Source organism: Simochromis diagramma, unplaced genomic scaffold (assembly GCF_900408965.1).
Source record: "Simochromis diagramma unplaced genomic scaffold, fSimDia1.1 OVJJ01000596.1, whole genome shotgun sequence".
In the NCBI taxonomy this organism is placed as follows: Eukaryota; Metazoa; Chordata; class Actinopteri; order Cichliformes; family Cichlidae; genus Simochromis; species Simochromis diagramma.
The window spans coordinates 9,514,676-9,532,342 of NW_024387245.1; the positions used below are offsets into that span (position 1 = coordinate 9,514,676).

Here is a 17,667-nt window from a genome sequence, read left to right on the forward strand (position 1 = left end):
TGCATAAAGTATCAAGAGTAAAAGTAATTATTCTGCCAAAAAAATGCTCACAATCAGTATTATATGGATCAGTTATACTGCTGCACTTTAAATGCTTCTTTAGATTGTTTAATTTACTGTAATGCATCATATTCTATACAACAGTATGACTGTAGTATCATCATGGGAGCTTTTGGCAATATAGTGCATGAAAAAAAAGAATCACAGTTTAATTCAAAGGCTTGAGCGCGATGTGATGTGGTTAACTGTTAATATCTACAGGAGGTTTTTAAGTGTTACATTTAGGTGGTGTATTAACAAAACAGCTGGTATACTTTGTATAATCATTCAACCAAATAATTTCTCATTGATGCTAAACTGAGTGCTGGTGGAGCCTGCAGTTGTTCAACTTGGATGTTTATTAATTTAGACATGGTGAATTTAACCAAAAGCTCTCCTTGCTGATATGCCAAAAGACTTTTTATAAGATTCGTACATCACACATGTTGGCCAAGGTAGTTAAGAAGAGGACGTGTTTGTTACAATGATAAATCAGAGTTATTTGCTAAGGTTAGCTCTGTTTCCACACAAAGTGCAGATGATAACTGATTTCAAGGTGGTTAAAGCACAGCCAGCAGCAGTTTTTTTTAATAAGCCAGTCTCCCATCAGTTTTCCCCATAAAGACCAGAGGTTTATCCACAATGTACATGTACAAACAGTCTGGCCTCTCTTTCTTCTTCTTTTTTTTAATCTTTGTGAAATATCTGAAAAGTTCCAAATCACATAGTCAACACTTAAAGTTAATGTCTCACAGAGGAAGCGCTACATTTTCAACTTTTTAGATTTTCACCCCTTTTAGAAATCTACGTCACTGAGTAACACAATTTCATAACACTTTTCTAGTGGTATATAGTATAGTTTGGCACACATCTGAAGCTTCTGCCAACTTTCAGTATCTAGGCCATGAGTAAAGTACATCAAATGTTGTGACAAGAGCAGTCTTTATGTACTCCCGGCATCAGAGAAACTAAAATCCCGTTGGATTACTCTTTTATGTCTCCACAATCACTGGAATTACTTTTGTGTTAACATTTCGCACAGTTAACTAACATTCCCTTAAGCTTTGAACATCATGCCCACAGGTTTGACGTTGGGAATGATCAAAACTTTTAGAGTCTATAAGATCGTCTGAAACTGATGAGCTTCTTTGTTTGTAAAAATGAAAAAAAAAGAAAAAACATCTAGACTGGGACTCAGGGTGACCATTTACGGTGAAAGCAAATATCCTAGAATGTTCTTACCTTGCCCATTTATTACCTCTCTGTCAAGGTTCACAAAATAAGGTAAGATGGAATTAACATAATTTAGCTGGCAGGCAGATGCCTAGCACTAAAACATACACCCATCAAGGCTTTAGCCTTTACCTGGACTCTTGTTTTGGCAGATGAATAAAGACTCTCTTTGTTCTGGGTCCAATTCACATTCAAACATGTAGGGTTGAACACCAGGGTTTTGTTATCTGACAGCTCATAGAAGGCTATATTCAGAATAAGACTGGACTTTTGGCAGGTGTCCCTTAAAGCCAGAGGATAAAAAGAGGTGCTGCTTTATTTTAACCTAAAGTATGTGTTTAAAAAATATATACATATATTCTGGTAGACCCCCTAAAACAACATATGACTTATAATCCTCTTTTCCTTCATAAGCTCATGTCATCGTGTTTTTGTTAGGTCCTCTTAATAAAAGTATAATAATAACAATACGATATAATAATAATAACACGATATATCCATAATCGCTCAAAAGCATTCAGATCCCTTTTATTGTTAGTCATTTTTTCTCTGTTCTAGTTCCTGCTTCAGGAAATTTGTGGGTTATGCCATACTGACTCCATGCTCAAAGAATAATGGCACTTGAATTGTGCACATCTAAATTACTTGTACAGTAATTGAAAAATGAAAAATTCAGTTAAGTATTTTCCAAGGTTCTAAAACATATTATTTTCTATATTTAAATATATGTCATATATATATATTTTTTTAATACATAAATGTAAGCAAACCACTGCTTTGCTAGTAAGTAAGTCACTGCATCAACAGCTGAAGTGTTTTTCTCAAGAATGTGCCACAAACAGGACTTTAATATCACCAACCATTGCCATGTTATTACGGTGTATCCATATAAATGGCCCACCCTGTACATTTAAAACACATCATTTATTCATCTACGCATAGACAGAACAATAATATGTCAGTGCAGTAGATCAGGCCAAACATCGTCAGGGTTTCATCATGGCCATGCATCAAAAGATGCTATGCTGGTTCTTTCTGTATACGATGTATAACTGTACACCTGTATAACATGACCGTGCATTAACTAAAGCGTGGAAATTAATCATATTTCAATGTGCATGCAATAGCGCTGCATGTGTTCAATGAAGCAAAACATAGCCCTTGACATTTGTTCTCCTTCTATGGCTATAGATGGGCTACGCAGAAATTGGTGGGGAAATGTTTTTATGATTGAATAATAAAATACTGTAATAGTAGTGAACTGTGTGTAACTTAATGCCCCCTCTACAAGGCTATCTTTTTTAACTCTCCTTTCTCTCCATCATTCTGACTGCAGGCTGGTGCTGTAAACATTCTAGTCATAAATTATTTATTAATATCAACTCATAAATAGATACCAGTTTCAAGCTTCTTCTTTTTTTTTTCCAATTTTACCCATCTTGCCATCTAACCATCAATCTGTCCATCCATCCGCTTATCTGTCAGGTTGTGGTTGCAGCAGACTAACCAGGGTATTCCAGGAGTTCTTCTCCCCAAATACACTTTTCAGTTCCTCCAGGTTTTTTCAAAGCCAGATCAGATAAATAATCTCACCAACAGATTCCAGGTCTTTGCCATAGTCTTAACTCAGTTGTCCATGCCCAAATAACATCCAAGGACACCCCCTAGACATTCTAATCCAAACCACCTTAGCAGGTTCCTTTCAGCATGCAGGAGCAGCAATTCCGAAAATCCACATCACCCTATGGTCATTACCCAGATTTCATGATAAGGGTTGGGATGTAAATGGGCTGGTAACTTGAAAGCTTTGTCTTTCGACTCCACTGTCCCTTCATCATGTCAGTCAGGGAAAACACCTGCATTTCTTCTGATGATCCACAGATGGAGTCCAACACTCACTGAAAACATGCTTGACTTTTGATTACACTGATGGCTCAGAACCCTGTACTCCCACTGCTCCAGACCTCCACTTCACAGACACTGTACCAGACCTCCATGAAACAGTTAGGAAGTGTGTTAACCAAGGCAGCCCCACAATGTCAGAGCCTATAACATCTCTGGGCCAAATCGTCTATGCCTGGTGCTTTACTATGGGGTCGCTTCTCAACTACCTTAGGGACCTATATCAGTGTAACTCGTGAGTTTTCCCAGCATCTTCAGGCTCGGCCTTACTTCACATAGGGATTTTTTGGCTGAGTTTGGGAGTTCCTCAAAGTGCTCTTTCCTAGGTCCCACAATATCTATGTCAGCGGTTCTGCTCCCCAACCAACACGTTGAGCCATGCCCAGCTTCCCCATGCTAAGTCACTGTACAGCTTGCCAAAATGTCTTTAAAGGCTGCCAAAAATCCTCCTCCATGGTCCTCTCCCACTCCTGAGTTTTTCAAAACCACAACCTTTTTGGCTCTCCGATGTCCATCTGCTGCAGGAGGCCCCTGGGCCAACCAAGCCTGGGAAGCTTCCTTCTTCAGCCTGACAGCTTACCTCACCACTGGTGTCCACCAACAGGTCCTCAGATTGGTGCTATGAGAGGCATCGATGACCTTATAATCATATTTCCTGACAGCTTTTTTGCTATTTTCAACCAAATGTTCAAGACATGGCATTAGATCATATAATACAACAACAAAGTCAATCATACATACCTAGCACAGAAGTCCAGGAACATAACACCACAATGGTTTACATCAAGTAGGCTGTTCCTGCCAATTACCCTTCTCCAGGTGTCCTTATCCATAACTACATGAGTATGCAAGCCTCCCAAGAGAACTATGGTTCCCCAGCCAGAATCACTTCCATGACCCCATCCGAAGACTCCCCAAAAGCTGGGTATTCAGAACTGCTATTTATCACATATTCACAGACAACAACTCGAATTTGTACAAATTGCTCTCTGGGGAAAACAGCACTCAGCAGGTGGCTTGTGAGTATCCCCATACCAACAATTCTCCTCCTCGGCCATTACAGAAAAAGAATCTAGCCCATCTCAGTAGAGCTCCACCTCTTGCACTAGCTCAGGTTGCTTCCCTACTAGTGAGGTGACATTTCACGTCCCAAAAACCAGTCTGTGATCCTTGAGGTGACACATCCAGGTTCCCTCTTTTACCTACCCACAGGGCCACTTTTATTCATCTATATGAAATTTACTTCATTGAGTATTCACCCACACTCACCCCTGCAAGGCTGAACTATAAAGGAGTTAATTACCACTCCTGTGATGTGATTTCCAGAGCCTAGCTTTCAAGATGCCTACTACAAAAAATGGTTCACTTCAGTTAGTTATATCAATCACAAACATATGAATGACAGAATAGCAGATAATATAATAGCTTTTAATTAGGTCTTGATGTCAGTCATCTTGCTTTGTAATTACACTGAAGAACAAAAGAATGCAAAAACCACCTTGCTGTCTTGCCCCATTACTGTTAATAAAATACGAGATGATGAGATTGTGGAAAAATTGTGATGAGACTTGCCATCTGTGTATTTTTATGTACCAGAACAGAAGAAAATGAAGCAGACGTTTATAAAAGCTGACCTTCTTTTGGTAGAAAAAAATAATGTCGAGTTTAGCTTTGGTGCTTAAATAACCTATAGAAGTGAATACGTGTGCCTCAAGGTCTTTTAAGTTAGTTTCAGAGCTTGTTTTATTGAATTAAGGCTCCCCGTTTTTCAGCTCAAAGTCCCAGGGTCATGTAAAGTTTTAAGAGCTAGTCAGATTATTTTGCTGTCTTTATCAAAAGGACAGAAAATAAAGAATTTGTTGTGTCTTTTTTCTTGTTAGCGTGTCAAAAAAGAAAATAGCCAAACTGCTCTGTTGCTTGATTGCTGTGCCAAGTAAGAAAAGATAACCTCCTGTTGTAGTCTCTTGTCCTCTAATCAAATGCTCAGAAGTGTTTTTCTGCATTCAGGGTGATGACATGAAAGTCTGTCAGGAACAGAATTTTTAATTGCTGGTTTGGCTTCCTTGTAAAACTGCGGTGTCCATGTTGGAGTAAAAGTGAGAAGAAAAAAAAGGAGACTGAAAGAGAAAGGGAGATAGAGAGGCAGATGTTTGCTACAGTGGATAGACACAAATGGGGGAGGTTTGTAGCAAGTGAGAAAGTGCAAGTAATATAAAATTAGAAAAGCTGTGGTGGCTCTAATCAGTTCCACACTTAACTGGCCTGTATGCCCCCTCACTCTGCATTGCTGAGTTTCATCTCTATGGTAATGATCCTGGCCACCAGAGTTCATTTCTACAATTTCCTAAAGCAGGCCAACAGAGATATCAAGGTACAAAAAGAAAAAAAAATCTATGCGCACTCACATTGTATTTCAGTTGTATACACGACTCAGGGGAATGAAAGGGAGGATGAGCGGTTATGTGTCGTGCCTACATATAACTGTGCTTGCTGGTGTGTGTGAGTGTGTGTGACTGAAGGGAAGCGAGAGTGACAAAAAACACTGACTGGTGCCATTTTGGACTCACTGGTAACACTTTTTGTTGTCACCAGCCTCAGCATGTGGCTGCATATACGTAATTACCTACACAAACAAATACATACAATCACTCACGTACACTCACACAAACTCCACTCTACTTCAAGGCTGCTTCATTCACAGCATCAACTCCCCAGCTTAATCAATATTGGCCATGACAAGTCACCACATCTCCTCCCCTCAGTGGAATCATTTATCAACTGAGCTGTGGCTGCAGATGTAATAAGAGATTGTTACACAACTCTCAAGATAAACATCTCTGATTGTTTTATTACACTACAAATTGGCCTTTTTTGATATTGCCCCTTAATAACTGTTTAATTTTTCATCCGGGGCCTGTGCCCTTAGTGACGCTGGGTGCTTTATCTTTGTTATGACTCATCTGTCTGGCCCACTCACAGCAAGTGTTTATTCAAATAACAGATATTACAGCTGTTAAGCATATTACATGCAATTGGATTGTCTACATACCCAGCTTTCATAAATCTTTGATTGTGCATTTCAACAAATTGGCGGATATGGTTCTCAAGGGCAAATGTGACGGCGTTTTCAAAGCAGTGGTAGGGAACAGGCTGGAAAAGAGAAAGGTTGATTGATACCGTGAGAGGATACATAAAAATTTTAATTCAGAAGCTATATGATGTACTGGCATAATTCAGCTATGTTCATTTAGCAATGAATGAAACATCCTCCATCTTTTCTATATTATTAAAAGAGTGGCTAAAAACTATCTTGCAGTAAGTTACATGGATTACTCTATCCACAGTAAAGGTAGGCTATTCTATTAAATCAAATGAACAGCAGCGTGGGGTGTCTGCCCCATGCTACAAAACCTCTGCATGGTGATATATAATGACTTTGGATCGACACTGAAGAGGCTAGCTGCTGTTTTCAGTCTTGTTGTACAGTTGACTTTTTTGCATATTGTCATACTAAAGTGTATTTTGTGACAGAGACAATTGTTTCGAACAAGAGGCTTCTTCTTTTGTTTGGAATGCCATTCGTTTCACACTCCTCTTTCAGGCACGAGGTAATTATCCCATTTATGGATAAATCCAAACAGCATGGCAGCCATAGAAATTACAAGCATGCTGTGTTATGCTGGATGTCATATTTTCTGTCAGTTGTTTTCAGACTCTCTTTATTTACAACAAAAACACTGAGAATGGTGAGAGAAATGGCGAGACCATGCCACATGAGCACAACTTGTATTGTCCAGTGGCAGTTGCATGTTGTGCAATTAGGTCCATAAGTTTTTGAAAAATTACATTTTTTGGTAATTTTGCATCTTTATACCACCACAAAAACTAGATGTGAAGTTGTGTATGAAGTCCATCCAACTATCTATGCATCCAGCCATTTTCTTCTGCTTAAATTAATATAGGTCATCGGGGAACTAGACCCGATCCCAAACGCAGCATACAGTCTGGACAGACTGTCAGTCTAACACAGGGCTAACACAAATAAAGACATAACCATTCATGCTCGCATTCATTCCTACAGCCAATTTAGACTCACCAGTTAACCTAATATACTCGGAGTGAAGCCACGTAAGCACATGATGTCCAGGACCATCTTTCTGTCAGGCCACAGTAAATAAATTTTAGATTTTTATCAAAAGCATTCATTTTTAATTGTTTTAGGGTTCAGGTGTTTTATACATTTTTAGGTGTTCAACATTAATTGAACAAACTACCATCATTTTAAACATAAAGATTGTTTTTAATACTTCATCAACTAAATGACCGCCTGAAATCTAAAACAGCTGGACATCACCAAATATTGTGCTTCTTCTTCTTCTTCTCCTAGGCCTTTAGTGAATTTTATTTCTGTCTTTCTGGATTCAATTTTGTCTTCAGTAACTGAAAAGCATGCTCTAATGGTTTGGAAGGCACTTTGGGTCAACTTCTTCTTGTTTCAAAATGTGCTATATAAATAAAATTGACTTGACTTGAGAGCAGGTGACTGACTTGGCTGTTGAAGAATACCCCATTTCTTTGCTTGAGAAACTCTTGAGTTGCTTTTGCAGTGTGCTTTGGGTCTTTATCCATTTACACTGTGAAGCAGTGCCCGATCAGTTTTGCATTCGGCTGAATGGGAGCAGAGTACACAGCCATGTGCACTTCCAAATTTACCCTGCAATTTCTTTGAGTAGCCACATCATTAATAAACAGTAATGACCCATTCCATTGGGCAGCCATACATGCCTAAAGTTTTTTCAATCTCACTGATAGGTTTATTTGGGGTTTTCAGCCTAATGATCACCTCTTTTATTTGCCTTGACATCTCTATGGACCTTACATTGAAAGTTCCATTGAAAAGCTACAAGATGCAAGTTCAAGACTTAGAATTAATTCAAGATTTTATCTGCTTAATTTCCCGTGCAATAATGAATGAACAGGCTTCATCTGGCCATGAAACGTCTTATCAGTCAATTGTCCAATTACTTTTGAACTTCTGAAAATGGGAGACTATGTATAAAAAAAAATCCTGAACAGTTAATATAATACTTTTGTTAAACCTCTTGAATTAAAGATGAAAGTCTGCACTTCAGTCACATCTTGATTATTTTATTTAAAATCAGCTTTGAGGGTGTAATGAGGCAAATACAGAAGCTTTGTTATTGTCCAAAAAGCCTATTGACCCAACTGTGTATCTTAAACACTATCAAAACACTGGCATGGAATCAAGAGATGATGTTCATGTAGAGAGTTGTCTTAGAAAAACCAGTGCAAGTCTTTTCTTTGGTTGGTTTTATTAATTTTCTTCTACTTCCAGTAAATATCAGACTCAGACACAAGACCTGGTGACGTGCATCTTGCTTCTCGTGTTTGCGTTTTGTTTTTTGTTGGATTTTTTTAATATGAAAATGAAAATGTTCCTTTTGTCAAGCAAATAAATCGCTCTTTCCTGCTATACGTCAGGTAAAGGTATTTTCCTTTTTCCTTCCTGGTGTTCTTTCATCCACTTTGACACCCTTTCAGCTTACCCAGTCTACTGCAGCCCTACTTGTCCCTAGCTTCCATAAATCCTCCAACACAACCCTCCCCCTATCTGAACTGTGCTGGCACCCAGTGGCTGCTTACATAGAGATCAAAAGACTGTTGTTAGCCTGCAATTCTACCAACCCCCCTGCTCTAACATCTCTTCCTTCTCTGTGGTAAATTGACCATCACTGCCCTGTCACGACTCGTCAACCCTTTCTCAGGTCGAACTCTTCTTTTCTCATTTTTTACTTTTTTTTTAGTTCTAAACCGCAGTCCAGAAGATCAGAACCAGCACTGTGACCCCTCAAATCCTGCATTTTTGTGAATCTTACATACTTACAAATACCTGTACTTTCACATATGGCAGTGTTTTGTGTAATGTGACGATAATGCGTACAACTGGTTATTACTGCTGAAAACGACTGCTGAAGAAGCTGTTTATACTTTTTTTTTGTTAATGTTCAGCACATTAGAATAAAGTCTCCTGCAGACTACTCAATAATGTGCAGGGACAAAAACACATAAATACTTAAACTATGTACATTGGGTCATACCACTAGATATCTGTCTCTTGCTTTCACACAGAGACAGAGCATCCTCTAGTGGCAAAAAATATTATTGTGTTTTTTCCTCCTTTTCCTAATAGTTTTTCATCTATACAGTGTTTATTGATTATTACAGTACAGAGCTCAGACTATTTGACGTTCACAAATGCATAAACAGAGTATGTAGCACTTTTTCTACTCCAGTGTTTCTCTGTAAGTGGTCATTAAAGTGTGGCAGGATGCAGTTTAGTGCTGGATCGTTACACAGGACAGTATAAGTGGAACTTGACTATTAAATAGTAATAGACTGATATTAAACTTTGGATGTGGAAATATTTTTGCCTTTACCTCAGCAATGTATTTTTTCTAGCCATTTTTACTATTTTATTTTTTTATTTTTTATAAACTATCCCTTAGTTAATAAATACCATACCAGACTCCTTTTTACATGCACAGGAATTACTCTTATCACTCTTATCACTGCAAGTGTAACATTTTTTTTCATCAAATCATTTTAATGCAGCTGGCATTTAATATGTTTTTGTCTTTTTTATACTAAAAATCTCAAATGCTTTGATAAGCCTTTATGTGACTTCGCTTATGATGCAGTTTTACATGCCTGCTAAATCAGTTTTAGTGTATTGATTTCATTTGTTTATTCGGAATGGTGAAAGCAAGATTTGCAAGATTTGAAGTGGCCATTCAGAGTGTGCCCTGTAAACGCATTTTTAAAGTGCTCTTTCAGCTTTGACCCAAAATGGTTACACATGCTAAATTAGCAGCTGAGCTAGAACAGACACTGATAATCAGGCTATAGCCTTTGTGAGCTCAGCACCAAGGATTTGTATATATATTCAATACTCATTTCCTCTGGGAATTAGGGTGTCTTTGTTAGTGCTTGCGTCAGTCCAGAAAAGCAGCTTCTAAATGAGTGGAATAGACCATCCTGCAAGGTTTACAATTTGCTGAAACAGTTAGGTCCTGTCATTGTTAGGGAAGCTGTTTCAAAGGCAGGTTGAGTCATCTTTAGAAGGACCGTATGGGAGCATATGGTGGGTTTATGACTGGCGGGCAGCCGGTTGGCTGATTATAAGAATGGAGTTCTGAGTGTCAAAGTGGGCACTTTAAATCATTAGAGTAAGCCTCCAATTCAACCAAAAGCTCCCATGTACAATACTGGTGTGCTTCAACATAAAAAGCAAAAATGAACAAGAAGGGACAGATGTGATTTTCCCAATAATTGCAGCTTTAAAAAGCATCGTTAACCTAAAGTATATTCTTGTTGATACGATTCTTTAATCTGAGGTAATGAATTGTTGGCGAATCTCATTGTAGTTAAGATGAAGTGAATGCGGTTGAACTTTGCTGATCAGTGTTTAGATGTGGGAATGAGGTTTCTATTCTAAACTGCACAAGAGCCAATTATCCTGAACAATCTCTCCGTAAGTACCACTCAATATCAGTTACACAGTCACAAAGTCAAAATAAATATACCCACTCAAACATATGTGGGAAAGCACAAATAGACACAGCCATCTGAAATTAGGTGAAAGATGAACATTCAAAGACACAAAAAGAAAAACATCTATCCCTCTATTAATTAGCTGTAGCCACTTATCCTGTTGGACTATTGAATGTTGACACTGATTCTACTATTAATAAATAAATAAGGACATCTGTATGTAAAGTGTCTCGTAGATAGATATATGGTCTTAAAAAGATGTTATTCGACCATATATTTTAATTATTTACTCATTTTATACGCTTGTATTTTGGAGATTCTCATTCAAATGGGAAGCATTTTCCATTTGTAGACTCAAGCAGGATAGAAGGCCTGGTTGGCCAAAAGGGAGTCTAGTGTCCACTGCCCTTAATGAAGACACATGGGTATTGAATGAAACATGAGTAAATATACAACTTTGCCAGCATTTCCTCAGCAAGCCCGTACTCACATATGTAGTCTGGTGTGCGGTGGGTTGCTTGCAGTAGTAAAGCTGCATGTGAGTCATGTAACTTTAGTTGGCTAAAAATCCTGAACAAGCAGGCATATTTTACATATGGAGATTTTACTTGCGTGTCAGTCAAAGTACTTTGTAATGTTAAGTTCACTTTAGTGAGTTCTAAAGTTCCTCTACTGAAAAAACAAAAGAAATCTGAGCTCTTGTAATCAGATGGACTACATTCAGTCTAGTATTTTATTTCCGAGTAGCTGACATTTTGAATGTCAGTAATGTTATTAGAAATCTGACGAGGAAACATTTATTATTTTTATTATTTTCATTACTTTTCTTTGCAGCAGACAGCACGTGTGTTAAAAATAGCATTAATGATAGCTCTGTTCTGTTCCAATTTCCCAGTTAGCCATGACAGACTGACAGACTGGCAGGTGAGTCTGTACACACTGTAACAAGCTTCTGAACCAGAGCAGCTGAATGCAAATCAGCAGTCACTCATTTCCACCTGTGCTTTTCTAAGCGTGGCAAGTCAAAATGTCCTCAGTGAAAAAAAGTCTTTATTAGTGAAATCATTGTGTTGTTTAAGGCCCGTTATAGTCGATGCTTTATTACAGTCCTCTGTAGACTTTTTCTGAAAGCATTTTAAGTTCAGACGCAGCAACAACAAAAAGAAGCACAGGTGTAGGAAACAATTAGCGTTAATCACGACTTTATCTCATTTTAGTCTCAGGAAGCAACATCAGTGAGCTGGCGCGCACATTAGCATCCACACATTTGTCGCTAGGTCTGTTGCTCGTTGCATAAGCTGCCTGTCAGTTTATAAGATGTAATTTTTCAGTCTTAAGTAAGATAAGTTCGCCATAGCAGTGGTGCCATGAGTGGAGCCATTTGTGCAAGATGAAGATGATCCTTCTAGAATGACAAGCAACTGGCTCATCTTGTTAACCACCCTGGTTTGTTTGGGTTGTAGCGTTGCAAATAAATGTCTCTTCTTGTAATGAGCTGTCAGCAGAATAAATGTTTCAAGTTTCTTTCCTGCCACGTACACACAGACGCACATAAACACAGTCCGAGAAACTGCAGTCAAGCTAAAACCAGGTAAATCGAAGTCTGACATTCTGTCAGTTCTGAATTTGCTTTCTCACCTTCCTACCTGTGCAGATGCCAGAATCTACCTTTGAGATTGGTATGACATCTGTTCCTTTTGTCTTTCCCTCAAGGAAAAAATTTGAAAAAGAAAGTTTAAGAACATTTAACTTTTTATATCCATCCAGGTGTCCATTAAAAGTCTTGATCCCACCTTTTTTTGTTTGTTTGTTTGTTTTGGTCATCTGTACATTGAACCATCTGAATGGATATAGTGAGCAGCGCAAATCTGGGCTTGAAAATCCAAAAAGGTATACATGATCTTGGTCCACACACCTTTACCTTAGGTCCCATAAGCCACTGGATGAAACTGACTGATATAGTTTAGCAATCGATATGTTTTCTCTGAGAATAAACTATGTTAGTCTTTATACCTCTTCTGTCTCTCTTTGTTCTCATTTTCTGCCCTTGAGTTGTTCCTTCCACCCCTCCATTTTCGCAGTGATTGCATCTAACAGGCTTTGTGATTAGACAAAGAAAGGAGTAGGACAGAAAGAGAGAAGCAAGATAAAAAATTTATATCAAGAATAGTCAAGCCAAGCCCTAGGGTTTCTATCACACAAGGTCTGAGCTCTGAGATTTGGTCCTATAAAAGTGGATTATAGGAAATAAGTTGCTGCAGCCTTCCATGCTTTCAGGATGCAGTAAGACAACCCATCTTTTTGACAGTAAATGAACCAAGGCTCCTCCAGTTCTACCACAATGGCCTAGCTACTGAAAGAAATGCATCACAGCATTTTCTGTTTTATATCTCTACATGTAGGCTTAATGATATTTTTTCCCAAGTATTTTTTTTTCCATTGAAAAATATCATAGAGGTGCAGATCAGCAGATCAATTGAAATGGAAAAAGGTTTTTGAAAATGTGTGCATTTATGGATGTTTTTTGTTGCCTGTCCCTATAGAATAGTGTGTGGTTCTTTATCTTCTGACCTCCGACCCCCAAACGTCACTGTTTAAGGTCATAATTCATCTAATTCTCCTTGCAGTTCCACATTTTATGCTCTTCAAATAATAATATTGCCAGTAGGCAGTCTTGCACTGCAAACCCCACAGAAAGCAAGAGGTTTTCTGATGGGGGTATTTGGATGTAGGCTGGCTCTCTACTTTTCTAAAGTTTAGCAACCACTATGCAGTAGTAGAAGTTAGTTAATTAAGTCAACATAAACTTGAACTGGAGCCAGAATTTTCAGTTTCAGTGCCATAAAATCAGAAATCATCTTGTCTCATGTCTTTGGTACTTATGTCTACGTGTTTTTTTTTTTTTTTTAACCTCAGTATTTGTGTCACACCTTAGATAGAGTTACTTTATCAGACTCTACGCAAAATTGTACCGAAAGAGACCTGCCTAGGAAACTTGCTGTAAGACACTAAACCTCCTTTGCCAAAACTATTTGAAACATGTCACATTTTAAAATGCCATCTAGTAAAAACCAATTCCAAACATTAATTCTGTGTCTGGGCCTTGAGATAAAGCGTGACAGACACATCTTTGGACCGTATGTTAGCTAGCCTCGAATTTCGAGCAGCTTTGGCATTATATTATTAACGTTTGCTCTCTTGGCACAGAGGATGATGGGATAACAGAGGTGTTTGTATGTCCTCCAGTGCTGTTTGCAACAGCGTTTATTAACAGCAGCCGGTAATATTAAATGGCAAGAATGGCGTTTATACATGGCAGCTGGTGATATTAAAACATCGAATGGTGTTTATAAATGCCAAATGCCATTTTAAATGGTATTTTTAAACGCCAGCTGGCGTTATTAAAGTGTCGAACAGCAGGGAGAATGAGATGATTTATGACCTCAGTGGCTTTCTGTACTATTGACAGTTGATAAGTACATGAAAAAAAAAATGATAATAACATCTTCACCAAAAATGAGAAAAAGATTTTTATGGAGTCTGTTGTTACCTTCGCCTGCTGCTCTTTGTTTTGCCCTCGAGGTGGTGGACACAACTGTGGCTTTTACTGCGCCTCTAAGCGTCATGCACTCACATGTTGTATTTGCACGTATATTTTGCTTTTGCACCCATTCTGTTGTTGTTTGCAGGGCCTTCTAGGAATTTCCTCTACTCACGGGTGAAAGAGATTACTGAGATTTAAAAAAAAAAAAAAAAAGAAGCAAAAAGATTCTTGTTACATTTATAGTTTAAACATTTCACTATGACGTACAGTGCACAAAAAAAGTGATGAAAAAGTTAACGGGGACAAGTCCATAAAAATTCAAAAACCTTACCTGATTCATATTTGGCCACCCTCCTGTTTAAGCTCATCGTCTTTGGACTATTTTCAGTGCAGCTGGTATTTTTAAAATCTCTGTGGAAGTCCCACTGTGTCCTCTGTTACTTGTGTGTCTGGAAAATGTGCTTGATGTCCTCCAATGTATCCGGTGTGGGTGCTTCCCAGGAGAGATCTAAAGATAAAAGCCGCACTGGAAACTGTCTGGACATGCAGAAAAAATATGACCTTGTACTGGAGATAAGCCAAATTTAAATCCTTTAAGGGTTTTTGATTTTTATGGCCCTATTCCCAGAACTTTTTGATCACCTCTAAGATAAGGAACCGATGAGCTGAACACCTTTATTTTTACCTGTGCATAGAGGAGGAGAGGAGAGAACTCCTTTTCCAAAAGTACATAAAATATTATCATGGAAGAAACTCACGAGACAGTAAATCCCCAAATCCCAATCGCTGAATGATATAGGACACTAGCAGCTGGACAAGGTACTGGAACATGCCAGGATTGCAGATGCTTTGAGCTGCAGTCAGTTTTCATGAGGTTCAGCTGCTTCCTTGACTGTTAAACATAACCTTTAGATTCCTTTAGATACTTAAAGTTTCTTTCTTTCTGTCTTTCTTTTTCTTTCTCAGGGACAATAATTTTATTAAGGACTTTCCTCAGCTTGCTGATGGTCTCATGGTTATTCCTTTACCGGTAGAGGAACAGTGTCGAGGAGTCTTGTCAGAGCCCCTGCCCAACTTGCAGCTACTCACAGGTGAGAACATTTGAGGAAGTTTGGGAATATGTTCTCTTCTCGTGTCTCTCTTTTCTTTTAAAGGCATTGGATTTATTGCACTTTTTGCTAGGAATAGCTTTCTGTTATCCCATTTTAGCCTGTTGCTTGAGAAAGTTAAAAAAATATATAGCACCCACACAACAATTTCTTATTTGAAAGGCCCAGGATCAAGAAGATACAAGAGATTTATATTGAAATATTCAAATCCACAAATCTCAGTATGTAGATTATTCTTTTGTATTTGCGTCTGTTTTGTGAAATCCAGGGCACAAGATCATCTAAGATTATATAAGGTGGTGTGGTTTGATCACAAAATCCTCTTTTATACCCCTAGGTCAATACCCCTATATATCTTAAAATGTAAGCACATGCAGAGCAAATTACACATATAGATGCCCCAAAACACACTAACTATATATAAACACTATTTAAATATATGGGTTTATAAACTGTGTATATTGTTTGTTTATGTATTTATTTAATTTTCAACCCTATTCTGTGGGGGACTGATTCACTTAAATGTTGGTCTTGAACCTCTGCTCCCTAATCCTTCCATTAGCTAAATTGGCACTTGGTCCAAAGTGACCCCTGAGATATTTCACTGAGGGTTCTGCTTTCACAACAATTGGACACATGCACACAAACTAAAATTACCCTTTTTCACTGTGCATGAATGTCTCAGGTGTAAAACGCCTTTCAAAGGCACAGGATCAAGGTTCCCGTAAGCAGTTTATTGTTTTCCCCCCTTGCTCTTCACTTTTGAGGCTATTTAGTTCTAGACTGAAGTGAAAGTTTGGTAATTGAATTGCAGGGAAAGGCAAGATTGCTCCCACTTCTAATGTCAGCAATCCAATTGGAGTTCAAGCTGCTCTATATATCACCATTGATCCAGGAGCAGCTGGGATATGGGCTGGGATAATAAATGGTGTTAAGACAGTAATGGATAACAATGGTTGTGCAATAAACTGTACAAATGAAATGATAGATTTAATTTGTTCATTTGTTTTGAATTTCAGTATGTCTTCATAATTCTGAAAATTATAATTAGTTTTAAATTTGTTGTAGCTGTAAACTTTTTGATATCTTTTTGTCTTAAATTCAACGGTTTGTTCACATTTCTTTTCCTTAGGGGATGCCCAGTTCAGCGAGGCTGTTGGGTACCCTATGGTTCAGCAATGGAGAGTGCGCAGCAATCTGTACAAAGTCAAACTCAGCTCCATTACCCTAGCTACAGGTCAGTGTCTGAATAATAAAACTCTGATCACCCGCCATCAGAATATAAGAAACTGATGAATAAGAGCATGTTTTCAATGCTATCACCTAGCTATTAGTTGAGGTATCTTTTGGGGTCGTTATTTGGTAATAAATATTTATATTTATTATATTTTATATTTTTAATAGAACCTGTCAAATGGTGGGATATATTAGCCATCAAGTAGAAAAAATGTTTTAACATAGATTTTTTTTGGAAAGAAATGACCAATTGTAAGAATCAGAGCAAGTTGACATGGACTAAATTGTGATAGCTAGACCATCAGATCAGAGGATGTACAACATGGCTCATGTGTTTCCCACGTGCATTGTTTAAAGGAAGGACAACCAGTGAACCAGACTAAGGTTCATTAATATGTGAGATGAGTGAAGGCTATCCTGTGTGGTCTGATTCCGCAAATTGCTGCAAACCTTAATGCTGGCTATGACAGAAAAGTGTCATAAAACACATTGCAGTGAAGGTTGCTGCTTGTGTGGCTGCATACTCACGGGCTGCTCAGAATGCCTACAGCTGAAGTGTCTACAATGGACATGTGAGTGTTAGAACTGAACAATGGAGCAGTGAAAGAAAGTAGCCTGGGGTGTCCATGTAGACAGAGGAGTGTGTGTGTGTGTGTGTGTGTGCCCACGTTGTTTGCGTGGGGAACAGATGGCAGCAAGATGCACTACAGCAGGAAAGCAAGCTGAGGCAGGTAGAATGATGCTCTGGCCAGTGTTCTGCTGGAAAGCCTTGGGTCTGGCAATTATGTGGATGTTACTTTGACATGCAGCACTCACCAGGCGTTGTTGCAATCCACGCAGCCCCTTCTCTGCAACTGTGTAGTTCCTATAATAGGTAACAATGCCATGAGCTTTAAAAGCATATGTGGTTTGTGCTGAAAAAAAAAACAACCTTGCACCTCACAGCTTACAGGGCTTAAAGGATCTGCTTTGTGTGTCGTACCTCAGAGCCCCTTTAAAGGCCTTTTGGAGTTAATGCTTTGACAGGTCAGA

At 38.4% G+C, this 17,667-nt stretch overlaps 1 protein-coding gene across 3 annotated transcripts in view; it reads left to right on the plus strand.

The window, feature by feature from the left end:
• The window catches only part of LOC120714478 (astrotactin-2-like), a 285,359-nt gene that overhangs the window by 197,341 nt on the left and 70,351 nt on the right, over positions 1 to 17,667 (plus strand). For all 3 annotated transcript variants that reach the window (XM_040000717.1, XM_040000718.1, XM_040000719.1), the window contains 2 exons: positions 15,257 to 15,381; positions 16,532 to 16,636. In XM_040000717.1, coding sequence (XP_039856651.1) covers positions 15,257 to 15,381; positions 16,532 to 16,636 — 230 coding nt within the window. The remainder of the gene's footprint in view (positions 1 to 15,256; positions 15,382 to 16,531; positions 16,637 to 17,667) is intronic.